Source organism: Mus musculus, chromosome 2 (genome assembly GCF_000001635.26).
Source record: "Mus musculus strain C57BL/6J chromosome 2, GRCm38.p6 C57BL/6J".
Taxonomy (NCBI): domain Eukaryota; kingdom Metazoa; phylum Chordata; class Mammalia; order Rodentia; family Muridae; genus Mus; species Mus musculus.
In genome coordinates, this window is record NC_000068.7 from 150,355,954 (window position 1) to 150,369,330 (window position 13,377).

The window sequence follows — 13,377 nt, forward strand, 5'->3', positions numbered from 1 at the left end:
GGATTGCAACGAGGAACTATAGAGGCAAGGTTCACCCACAGAATAGAGATTAAAGACAGAATCTCAGGCATTGAAGGTACAATGTAAGGAATAAATACACAGGATAGAGAGAGTTCCATCTAAAAATTCATAACAATTTATAACATGAACATTGATTCCAAAGCTATGTCATGAGAAAACTCAGAATTTGCAACAGGATTATACACAGTACACACACTGGCACAATGTGACATATACTCTTACAACACAGATATAATAATCAAGAATGTATATAAGATTTGTGAAAAATGATGGAATGTAGGAAAAAAAACAAAAAATATAAGCTTAAAAATATATTCAAGTTATCACCAAAATACCTAAGGAAACTACACCAGTAATAATTTGAACTTGACCTATGTTAGTGTGATTGTATGTATATACAAATTAAATGAACACAGACTTCATGAGTCCTGTACATATAACTCAAAGTGTTCCCTAAACTGCTGTATTTTGACCTTCCAGCTATTATTGATCTGTCTCCATGCTCTAGAGCTTTTTCTGTAAATGAAGGTGATCAGAAAGGTGGACTATGAGTGTGCAGCCCCTCATGACCCCTTGTGGTTTCACGCAGACCCAGCCTTACTGAAGCCCAGCCAAAACGATGTGGAAGAGTAACTAAGTGTTTGCTTCATGCCACGTGGATTATGTCACAGGATGTGCAGTCTGTCCAATCTACCTACCCAACAGCATGCACACCTGAGAAGTTCTGCATCTCAGAAACTCCTTTTGTACCCTGCAACTGAATTTCCATGAATCGTGCCATTGGGACTGGACATAGTGGAAAAGAAAATGGATTCTTATCATATATTATTGAAGGATCATCCCTATCACCTCCTTTCTATCAATTTCTAAACTTCTTATAAAATTTGTTATACAAAACTGAATGTGGAATGCAAGGGTCAGTACTTTTGGAAACCAGACCTCCAGTTTCCCAGACCGTCTCCCTACTGTATGCATAGCAAACAACTGCCTTTGTCAACACACTGGACAGTGATATTATAAGCACCCCAGCTTTACACTGCCAGTGCTCTTAAGCCTCCCCCTCCCAGGAAATCCACACTCAGGGAGGGGAACAGGCCAAGGGCCTGGGCTCAGATCACCACTCACTGCAGATCAGACTCTGAGAGCTCAGCAGGCATGTTCTCCTAGCCTGGGGACAGTGTTCCCCACACTAACCATGGCATAGCTTGTGGTCTTCCTCACAGCTTGCTACAGATGCATGCTAGGAGAATTCTGGAAAGAGCCTGCAAGCTACTTTCCACTGGTGATCTTGATTGCTAGGCCTGCCCAGCTGGGCCTCAGGACAGTAGCAGTTTCTCTACTAAGGGATCAGAGAGCAAATGACTCAGACAGCTGAAGCCTTCCTAACTCTGCCCTTCCACCCTAGGTGCAGACAGAGAGCCCTAGTCTGGGGAGATTGTATTTAACAGAATGTTCCAGTCTCCCAGAGCACTTATTTTCTTCTCCCAAGACACTGGGTCCTTTGTTTGCATAGTCCATTACACACACAATGTCCAATGCAGCCATCTCTACTCATGGTTGGGAAATCCTGCAGCCAAACTTCAGTCAAATTCAAACAGTAACAATAATTAAAGCCAAACATGGTCCTGAATTTTAAAGCAAGGTGCAGTTAATGGGAAGTGAATGGGGAAAAAAAAAAAAAGGACATGGCTGCTCCTGACTGCTCCTAGGTAAGATAAGGACAATGTTTACTACACGTGAAAAGGAGAGCATAGCTAGAACCAGGAACATCTGGGAGAGTCCAGAGGGGACAAATGTGGAGAAAGGAAGGAGGGGAGAAGCAAGAGCCAGACCAAGAGATCAGGCTGATGAATGGTAGATATAAAAGAGCAGGCAAGCAACAGGGTTGGATCACAGGAGGAATGGCAGCTAGGAGAAGGGCAGCCTAACCCCCAGGCTACAAACAAGGCTAGGTATGCCTGTATCAGGTAGGGACTGAGGCCTGCAGAGAGAACCTGTCAGGCAGGTTTGCTTTGATTTGTTAACTAGCCCTCTCAGCTATTTGTTCCAGAGTTTCAGACTTAAAAGTAGGGAGAAAGGAGAGGATGAAATGATTCAATTATACTCTCAAAGGTTGTGTTTAGAGCTTGAAACATACATTATGGTCCAATATTTTTCAGAGTCTAAACATATACTAGAACTTTCAAGTATTACTCATATTGTGTATTTTCAGACAAAACAAGTAATATTAATATTAGGCACATCCACACAGGTTTGTCTAGATCTTGTATAGCTTGAATCAGAGTAAATACAAAATTTGGTTTCTAGATAGAAGTTCAGTACCTTATTCAGATTCCTGATTGCCCTGCTCTGGGAGCCTCCTAGATGCCCATTTGGGACTTTTACTGATTGTCTAAAACTAAATTCCTGACTACTCATTGCTATTGTCAACTACTGTCAAAGCAGAAAGGCCCTCACCTTCCTTCTTCCCCTCCTTTTCTCTGCTGTGATTACACCAGCTTCAAAGTTGGTCAGAGAACTCAATGCTTACACAGGTCCCTCTTTATTTGTAGTCCCCTCACCCCAATCCAGGGAGGTTGGAGGACACCCATTCACTGGTCTATATCTCTTCTCACTGACCAGTTGGAGCCCGGCCTGAAAGGAGCAGCAGGACAGACTTCCAGGCACAGGGCAGCAGAGTCAGGATCAGGTGTTCACAGCAAATCTTGACTACACAGCAGAAGGAAAGGGTGAGCTACAGGAGATGTTGCTCTAAACACACACAGATAGGAAACATCTTTAGAAAAAGGAATGAATTTCTTAATGAATGGGAAACACTGGCGAATAAAAATGAGGTCAGAATGGCGATGCGTAAAGAATATGAAAATTTAAAAGTAATACCAACAATTGACTTTTTAAAAAAGACAACTATTGCTGAGGGCCAGCCCAATGTGTGGTGTTTCTTTTCTGGTGGGTTCATCTTACGGTAGTGGTGGGGGAAGAGTGAAGGTGGAGGGTAAGACTTTGTCTTATGAGTTTCTGAAGTAAGACTTTGTCTTATGAGAAATTTAGGGTTGCTGTATAATAAAAAGTTTACTTATCTAAGTTTAAGTAACTATGCCATTGTAGCTGACCTGCCTTCTGTGATCCTGAAGCCAGAAACTGCAGTTTCTGGCACTTAGCACCTCTTCCTCAAGCCACAAAGGATTCAGTAAATAGCCTTTGTTCTATCTCAGCAGGGATTGCTGGGATCTAACTTTCAGCCTCCTCCTTGGAAGTCTCAGGAAGAGAAGACATTAGAGAAGTGATTATAGAATTTATTACTAGTTGTAAAAAGTTTCTTATAAAAACTAATTAAGGGGGAAAGGTTCCTTAGTCGGGAAACAAAAAAAAAAAAAAAAATCCTCTAAGGTTAGTATAACTGGGGAAAGGCAAAGTCTCCTCTATTGATCTCTTTGTCCTCAGTACTTATACATCTTCCAGAATACAAGATCACATGTTACAAAGTTCATCACAAGTTCACACAAAAAAATCAAATTGTAAATTGAAATAGAAGTTTACAACAGCGAATGTTTACATGCATATCCATTAGGAGTAATTATATGGCTAAACATCCATCACCTGTCTGAGCTCCACAGGTTCACTGAAGGTTTAAAACCATAACTAATGTATTAGTGAAGTTTTGTATAGATAAAGCCAGTTGAAATTTTATCTTCTGTCCTAGTACCTATAATAAATCATTAGTTGCTTTTTAATGACCTTTGGTTAATTGTTTTACAACCTCTTGGAATGTGCTCTGAGTAGGAGAAAGTCTGGTTACCATCTAACAGAAATTAACTGGTGACACCTGAGAGACTGGCAGAGTTCTCATTGCAGCTTTGACTATCAGAAAGGGACCTAATAGAAGTCCCATTATAAAAGAGCTTAATAATCACAGATATAATTTTAGGAATTCTTATAGGATCATCATAAAGACTTAAGTCATTTATTAGTCTACATAGCATCACTACCAGACAGTACATCTTTGTGGATCTGCAGAGGGGTGTGTTCCTACTTAGTGATTGTTATATATGTTTAATAATAACAGGAAAAGCATATTAATAGCAGAAACCTTTCCCAAAATTAGTCCCTCACAGCCTAGCTTAATGAGGGCTCACCTGTCGCAGATTATATAATAATCCGAGGCAGGCCACTTCAGGATGATCACCTGCTAGTTATTAGCTTGTCCCATTACGGCTCCTGACAAAATATAATTGAAAGAACACATAGGGATAATGATTTTGAAAAGAGCTGGCCCTTCCCTGTTAGAAGGAATGGCATTAATATGATAGTGTTTGACCTTGTCCCTATGTGCAAAGTTAGCTGCTGAGATCTCTAACCTGACACACAGCCAATAACATGTGTTTCAAATTTCTGAGCTGACTTAACTGTGTCAACAAGGACTGGAAATATCTATATACATCCCTTAAATGGAAATTCAGTATTCACTTATCTCAGGTTAAATTGTACACCACCAATTTTAAAACACTGTTGTGGTAAAATTCTTCATCTCAAAAATTTAGAAAGTTTCTTCATCAATAGGAAAGCAAGGTCACTGCCTGGGGAGCATGAGACTGGGATCAATGGTGCCTGAGTCAACATAGCTTGTCATAGAAACACTTCTAGTACAGGGAAGAAGATGCAGCTCTCCTAGAATAAGATACCTTCCCCAGGAGCAATCACTCCACAAACAATTACAAGATTAATTAAGAAAAATCTCTTTAATTGCAGCATATATTCAGCTCTGGCTAATGCTTAGAGAAGAGACAGCCCAGAACAGATTTTACATTCCACATATGCTGTCTCATGTAAGTGTGTCTTAGGTTCCAGCCCTGGGCAATGTTTTAAACAATTTAAATATGGACTAGAGACTGCAAGTCCCACAGATGGGAGACTTACACAGAATAGATATAATCTGAATTATTTCTTAGATAAATCAGTGCCCTGAAACAGCAGATCATTCATCAGTGACAGGGTTCTGAGATAGAGGAGCCAGAAGATGCGAAGGTTGGAAAAGTTGAAGGAAGAAAGTATCAAAGCTGGGATGGGGATGTCTTGGACGGGCTCTGTCTTATGCCACACAGGCTTCTGGAGAATATCATCCTGTATACTTCTTACAGGGACAAAATGGAACAAAATAGGAGACTTGTGTCAAGTCAGCACAAACTACCATGAATGGGAAAAACACAGGAAGGATCTAATAGAAGAACGTTGTACAAAAGGAACACTGAACCTCTCAAAAACATTCCTGACCAAGCCCACACTGGACTCGGGACTGATAACCATAGCCGCATGTGGTGGGATCTCAGGGTCTGAAGCAAGCCATCCCCGAAGGCCCTGGAGGCCCCGAAGGCCCTGGCCCCAGACCACCACCCGCTCTCCCAAGCACCATCCTTGCTTTAGAGAAGGAGCTCTATTTTATTCTCAGCACTTCAGGGCCTTAGGGGAAGCCCCTAAGCCTAAGCCCCAGGCTGTCATTGGCTCTGGAGACTGAGAAGGGGCTGGGCCATTCTCCATTCATGAAGGCCTCATAGAAAGCCTCCCTGGACCAGGCCAGTCCTCAGCACAGCAGTGGTTTTCCTTTTCAGTTATCACCAAGTGTGGTCTTGTCCACATGGCAAAACTATGCTTTGCTTAAGAAGAAAACCAGGGGGCTGGCTAGATGGCTCAGTGGTTAAGAGCACCGACTGCTCTTCCGAAGGTCCCGAGTTCAAATCCCAGTAACCACATGGTGGCTCACAACCATCCTAAACGAAATCTGATGCCCTCTTCTGGAGTGTCTGAGGACAGCTACAGTGTACTTATATAAAAGAAAGAAAGAAAGAAAGAAAGAAAGAAAGAAAGAAAGAAAGAAAGAAAGAAAGAAAGAAGAAAACCGGATCTTTATGGCACACCAGGCCTTAATGTTGGTCGTGACCCTATTTTGCCCCTTAGAGCCACTTGCTAGAGGCCTGTTCTTTGATATCAGGATGGCCCTAGTTCATGATTGTAAACCAGATTTGTCTCCTTTGTTATGGTTTATAGACAAATGTCTGGACAATCTTGGTAATCAAACACATATACTAGCATCCTATTATCCGTGGGGTGTTTTAGAGGCAGTCCTCCCTCAGCTACATTCTACTTGGTGTCACTATAAGTTTTGGTAAATCCTTTACATCATCAATTTTACGCTTCTAAATCACAGCTCAACATTGGAGTGCTACCCAACACACGAGGTGCCTTTTACAGCTTCCACAAAATCAAAGCCAAAGGGATCTTACACTTGCAAACCTACATATTAAAGGGCTAAATGCTAAGGCCAGAACTTCCTGAAGATACAGAGAAACTAAAGCTCTCCGCGTCTGGCTTCTTGCCAAGGATGTTTCTACACAGAAGCCCTTTCCCCAAATGCTTTGTGCAGATGCAGCCACCCTAGTGAGGTTATTCAGAGGCCACCTCCGGCTCCAGGGAGAGAACAGGACCACAGGGAACCTCACAGGCCTCTGCTTTTGTCAGGCTGCTGTTTATCACGGAGCCCCGGGGAAGACCCATGACAGCAGCTCCCTCTGCTCAGCCCCCTGCTCTTTCCTTTTGTTGGACATGGCCCTGCACTTACCATGTCGGGACTTGCCTGAGCTCTCCTCACGGGACTCCGCGGCGGCACACGGAACATGCCAAGCAGAAATACTCAGGATTGCCCTGCTTCACAGAAAGGGCCATACAGAAACCCTCGGGATTTATCTGCTTCATAAAGGAACTAGCAGGAAAGCTTCCGGTAAAGCCCGCCTTCTTCTCTGATTGGCAGGACCGCCTCCATGTGCTGATTGGCTAGTGAGTCTTGAGTAACATAAGCACCACAATTAGGGTTAGAGTGCACTGAAGGGACACAGTGGATTAGTCCTGGGCACAGTCAGAAGCCAGTCCTTTTGCAGATCTGCAGAGCTTTTCATTTCAGTACATCTTGTGTCTGTTTTCCCACCTAGGTCCGGGGAGGATCCACAACTCCAGCTTCCGGTCGGCTACCTGCTTTCCCCTTTGTGGGCAGTGACCCTGTGCTACTTTGTTGCAACTTTGAAGCTGTCCTGAGCTCCAATCACAGCACTAAGTAGGCACTTCCCCTTCTTCCTCCTGTAATCTAGGTCCATAAACTGTGTAGCCCATTTCTCAACTTACCGTGGAGTTATCAACCTGTCCCACAAGTGGAAGGGTGCCCAGAGTATTAACAATTACAGAAGTATATTAAGAGACAAGAGTTTTTGTTTTGTGTCTTCTTCAGGGTTCAGGAAAACTACAAGTACTTTTTACACCTAATACTTATGAGTCAACCATCAGAACCAAGCAGGAACCATATGACAAACACTGTGAAGCACTCTAATTAACCAATAAATCTTCCTCAGTGTCTGGTAAAATAAAATAAACAAACAACAAAACCGACATCTATTTTAGTAAAATTTCTCTAGATAAAGAGAACTCGAATGGTCAAGAAGCGCCTAAGGAAATGTTGAACATTCTTAGTCATCAGGGAAATGCAAATCAAAACAACCCTGTGATTCTACCTCACACCAGTCAGAATGGCTAAGATCAAAAAGTCAGGTGACAGCAGATGCTGGCTAGGATGTGGAGAAAGAGGAACACTCCTCCATTGCTGGTGGGATTGCAAGCTGGTACAGCCACTCTGGAAATCAGTTAGGTCATTCCTCAGAAAATTGGACATAGTACTACCTGAGGACCCAACAAGATTCTCCACCATATAACAAAGACACATGCTCCACTATGTTCATATCAGCCTTATTTATAATAGCCAGAAGCTGGAAGGAATCCAGATATTCCTCGAGAGGAATGGATACAGAAAATGGGGTACATTTACACAATGGAGTACTACTCAGTTATTAAAACAATTAATTTATGAAATTCTTAGGCAAAGAGATGGATCTAGAAGATATCATCATGAGTGAGATAAGCCAATCACAAAAGAACACACATGATATGTACTCAATGATAAGTGGATATTGGCCCAGAAACTTGGAATGCCCAAAATACAATTCACAAACCACATGAAACTCAAGAAGAAGGAAGACCAAAATGTGGAGACTTTGATCCTTCTTAGAAGGGTGAACAAAACACCCATGGAAGGAGTTACAGATTCAAAGTGTGGAGTACAGACTGAAGAAATGACCATCCAGGGACTGACCCACCTGGGGATCCATCCTATATACAATCACCAAACCCAGACACTGTTGTGGATGCCAACAAGTGCTTGCTAACAGGAGCCTGATATAGCTCTCTCCTCAGAGGCTCTGCCAGTGCCTCACAAATACAGCAGTGGATGCTCACATCCATCCATTAGACTGAGCATAGGGTCCCCAATGAAGGAGCTAGAGAAAGGACCTAAGGAGCAGAAGGGGTTTGCAGCCCCAAAAGAGGAACAACAATATGAACTGACTAGTACCCCCAGAGTTCCCAGGGATTAAACCACCAACCAAAGAAAACATATGGAGGGACTGGTGGGTTTAGCTGCATATGTAGCAGAGGATGGTCTAGTCGGTCATCAATGGGAGGAGAGGCCCTTGGTCCTGTGATGGTTCTATGCCCCAGTGTAGGGGGATGCCAGGGCCAGGAAGCGGGAGTGGGTGGGTTGGTGAGCAGGGGGAGAGGGGAGGGTATATGGGGAGGGTGTTTTTTTCAAAGGGAAAACCAGGAAAGGGGATAACATTTGAAATGTAAATAAAGAAAATATCCATTAAAATGAACTAGATTATCATCATCATAGTTACTATATTATAATTAAAATTAAGTGTTTTATTTTTAAAAATAATTGATAGTCTCAATCTCTCTATCATGTTGGAAATGAATTTATTTGAATGGCTCAAGAGCTGTGTCATTCTACTATCCCAACAGTGCCTTTCTACCAATGAAAATTTAAGAATCTACTCATTGTTTAGTCCATGTGGCTGCATGCCTCAGCTGGTCTTTAGTTTATATCAGAATTGCAAAAAAATTAAGCCCTAATGCCAGTTTTTAAAAAATTAACTTGCTAGCCAGAGGTAGGGCAGGCAGACAAAGAGAAAGATCTTCAGTCTTCAATCTCCTTTGTATATGTAGGCTGCCATAACAAGCTGTGATCTAGATAAAAGGTGGATTTTATCAACTCAAAGATCCATATTATATAAGGGCACTCCCATTTCAAAAGGTACAATTAAGAAAATTACCCACAATAGCCAACTATTTGGATTTTGGCTAATTCCAGATATATTTAACTTGACTACCAAGAATAGCCAGTGCAACTATCTAGACAAAGACAGATAAGATTTTTTTTTCTTGTGGCATGCACTGAGAGCATGAGAGCCATTTCCAAAGCAACGATTTTCTTCTAAAAAAGAAAGCATTGAGTCTTTACTTAGGGAATGTGGATACGTTCACATAGAGATTTGCCTACTCCTAAACATGCTAAGTTCTTCTCATGAACTTGGTCACAAGGTAATAGCAGAGATTTTTAAAAGGATCCTTAGCACAAAGTCATGCAGAAAACATATGTAAATTATAAAAATGATGGACAGAAATGTCTGTGAGATGTCCTTCTTGTACTACAAGGTCTTAACTGAAAAGCAAGTAAATGACACTGTGAAAGTAGTTTGCTCAGGAGCCAATGCTACATGGTAATATCATTACTTGTAGTCTAAGAAACAAAGGTAAAAATACCACAAGTCTCACATATAGAAAGTAAAAAGATCACAAATACCAAGGACCGAACTTGTCTAGGTACGGGTTCCTAAGAGTATGGTATTTGAGAGCAGCAGGAAAACAAGCAACTTGAAATCCAATCATGGGTCCAAGATGGCAGCTTGTGTTTGGAGGGGTGTTCTACTCTGCTTTAGCCCTTTCTTGATATTCTAAAAACGCTCTGGTTGAAACAGCAATCTTTCTGCTCACAACAGGTCTCTCTCTGTATTTTTTATAAGAATTCTTGCATCTACTGGCCAAGTAAAAAAAGAAAACTTTTAAAAGTAATTCTTGGGTTATCAAAATCAGAAAGCAAATAAACAACAACAACAACAACAGTAGTAGTAGTAGTAATAATTCTAAAAGAGCTGTTTTTGTTCTTCAGACACCCTTATTTGGATAGCTACTAGAAACCATTTTAAAAGAGCTGTGTCATCTGTTTAAGTAATTCTTTGGGCTCCTGACCTCAGAAATCCCTTTAGAAAAAATTCTTGAAGAGCTGTGTTCGCTCTCTAGGGATCTTCAGATATCTCACTCTACTGTCACTACAAAAAATTCTAAAAATGAACTGCTATCATTTCCTGCTAGCTCATGTCATGCAGACTGAAAACCCAGGTGTATTTAAATTATGAATTTAGTTATTTATTCCAGGGTCTCTTTTGATTATTCTATGAATCAACACCTGTAACCCCAGGTCACAGGTGACTTAGAAGACAAAAAGTGCATTTTTTAACACTTCAAAAGAATTCAGAGACCTTGCATATCTCTGATAAGCACAGATGAAAAATTAGCTGGGTGGGTGTGTACTAGGAGTGAACAGCATAGTTGAATGCAGTTCAATGCTTCAAGATAGGGAAGGCCCCCTTCCACCTAGTCCTTGCTGCTGGGGCAGACCCTTAGTTGGTCTGCTCCCATGAAGACTCCATATCCTGATACATCCCAGAGGACCCTCTGCACTCAGTTGGTAAGAACACCACAGTCCCCACCTGGAGTGTCAGAGCTGCTGCTGGAAGCCTGGTGTGCTCCAGACTCTTCACCCACCAAAACCCATGCCCTCCCGAATGCCATTCCTCTTCCTTCCATCCCTCCCACCCCTTCCATCTGATCCTTGCTGCTGGGGCAGACCCCTAGTTGGTCTCTGTCTCTATGCCATGCAGTTAGTCTGGCTAAGGGCTTTTTCTATCTTGCTGATTTTCTCAAAGAACCAGCTCCTGGTTTGGTTGATTTTTTTTTTTAATAGTTCTTTTTGTTTCCACTTGGTTGACTTCAGCCATGAGTTTGCTTATTTCCTGCCATCTACTCCTCTTTGGTGAATTTGCTTCCTCTTGTTCTAGAGTGTTTAGGTGTGTTGTCATGCTGCTAGTGTATGCTCTCTCTAGTTTCTTTTTGGAGGCTCTCATAGCTATGGGTTTTCCTCTAAGCATTGCTTTCATTGTGTCTCATAAGTTTGGGTATGTTGTGGCTTCATTTTCATTAAACTCTAAAAAGTCTTTAATTTCTTTCCTTATTTCTTCCTTCACCAAGTTTTCATCGAGTAGAGTATTGTTCAGCTTCCATGAGTATGTATGCTTTCAATTATTTATGTTGTTATTGAAGATCAGCCTTAGTCCGTGGTGATCTGATAGAACACATGGGGTTATTTCAATATTTTTGTATCTGTTGAGGCCTTTTTTGTGACCAATTATATGGTCAATTTTGGAGAAGGGTCCCTGAGATGCTGAGAAGAAGGTATATCCTTTTGTTTTAAGATAGAATGTTGTATAGATATCTGTTAAATCCTTTTGTTTCACAACTTCTGTTAGTTTCACTGTGTCTCTGTTTAGTTTCTGTTTCCAGGATCTGTCCATTGATGATGGGGTGTTGATGTCTCCCACTATTATTGTGTGAGGTACAATGTGTGCTTTGAGCTTTACTAAAGTTTCTTAAATGTATGTGGATGCCCTTGCATTTGGAGCATAGATGTTCAGAATTGAGAGTTCCTCTTGGAAGATTTTACCTTTGATGAGTATGAAGTATCCTTCCTTGTCTTTTTTGATTACTATAGGTTTAAAGTCAATTTTTATCAATAGTAGAATGGCGACTCCAAGCTTCTTTCTTGGGACCATTTGCTTGGAAAATTGTTTTCCAGCCTTGTACTCTGAGGTAGTGTCTGTCTTTATCCCTGAGGTGGGTTTCCTGTATGCAGCAAAATGTTGGGTCCTGTTTATGTAGTCAGTCTGTTAGTCTATGCCTTTTTATTGGAGAATTGAGTCCGTTGACATTAAGAGATATTAAGGAAAAGTATTTGTTGCTTCCTGGTTTGTTTATTTTTTTTGTTTGTTTGTTTGGTTTTTTTGGGGTTTTTTTTTTTTTTTTTTTTTTTTTTTTTTTTTTTTTTTTTTTGGTTTTTCGAGACAGGGTTTCTCTGTATAGCCCTGGATGTCCTGGAACTCACTTTGTAGACCAGGCTGGCCTCGAACTCAGAAATCCTCCTGCCTCTGCCTCCCACGTGCTAGGATTAAAGGCGTGCGCCACCATGCCCGGCTTCCTTTTATTTTTATTGTTAGATTTGGGATTCTATTCATTTGGCTATCTTCTTTTAGATTTTCTGAAAGATTACTTTCTTGTTTTTTCTAGGGCGTAGTTTCCATCACTGTGTTGGAGTTTTCCCTTTATTATCCTTTGAAGGGCTGGATTCCTGGAAAGATATTGTATAAATTTGGTTTTGTCATGGAATACTTTGGTTTCTCCATCTATGGTAATTGAGAGTTTTACTGGGTATAGTAGCCTGGGCTGGCATTTGTGTTCTCTTAGGGTCTGTATGGCATCTGTCCAGGATCTTTTGGCTTTCATAGTCTCTGGTGAGAATACTTGTGTAATTCTAATAAGTGTGTCTTTATATGTTACTTGACCTTTTTCCCTTACTGCTTTTAATATTCTGACTTTGTTTAGTGCATTTGGTGTTTTGATTATTATGTGTCAGGAGGAATTTCTTTTCAGGTCCTGTTTATTTAGCGTTCTCTGGGCTTCTTGTACGTTTATGGACATCTCTTTCTTTAAGTTTTCTTCTATAATTTTGTTGAATATATTTACTGGCCCTTTAAATTGAAAATCTGCATTCTTATCTATACCCATTATCCTTAGACTTGGTCTTCTCATTGTGTCTTGGATTTCCTGGATGTTTTCAGTAAGGATCTTTTTGCATTTTGCATTTTATTTATTGTTGTGTCAATGTTTCCTATGGAGTCTTCTGCACCTGAGATTCTCTCTTCCATCTCTTGTATTCTGTTGGTGATTCTTGCATCTATGGATCCTGATTTCTTTCCTAGGATTTCTATCTCCAGAGTTGTCTCCCTTTGTGATTTCTTTATTGTTTCTACTTCCATTTTTAGATCCTGGATGGTTTTATTCAATTCCTTCACCTATTTTGCTGTGTTCTCCTATATTTCTTTAAGGGATATTTGTGATCCTTCTTTAAGGGCTTCTACCTCTTTACCTGTGTTCTCCTGTAAATCTTTAAGGGATTTTTGTGTTTCCTCTTTAAGGGCTTCTAACTGTTTGGCTGTGTCCTCCTGTAATTCTTTTTTTTTTTTTTTTTGGCTAAAATATTGTTTTCATTTTTTCCCAATTTTTTTAATTAGGTATTTACTTCATTTACAT

General features: G+C 40.8%; 1 protein-coding gene across 9 annotated transcripts in view; it reads right to left on the minus strand.

Annotated features, from left to right (window-relative positions):
- 3300002I08Rik (RIKEN cDNA 3300002I08 gene) overlaps positions 1-7,002 on the minus strand; it is a 56,593-nt gene extending 49,591 nt beyond the window's left edge. For 2 of the 9 annotated variants that reach the window (XM_011239763.3, XM_011239765.3), the window contains exon 1: positions 6,635-6,832. In XM_011239763.3, coding sequence (XP_011238065.1) covers positions 6,635-6,691 — 57 coding nt within the window. In that variant the 5' untranslated portion in view covers positions 6,692-6,832. Of the gene's footprint in view, positions 1-4,157; positions 5,727-6,634 lie in introns of those variants that run through there. The other 7 variants (XM_006500134.4, NM_027017.1, XM_030252049.1 and 4 more) reach the window with 7 other exon arrangements.
- Between the last annotated feature and the right edge of the window lie 6,375 nt (positions 7,003-13,377).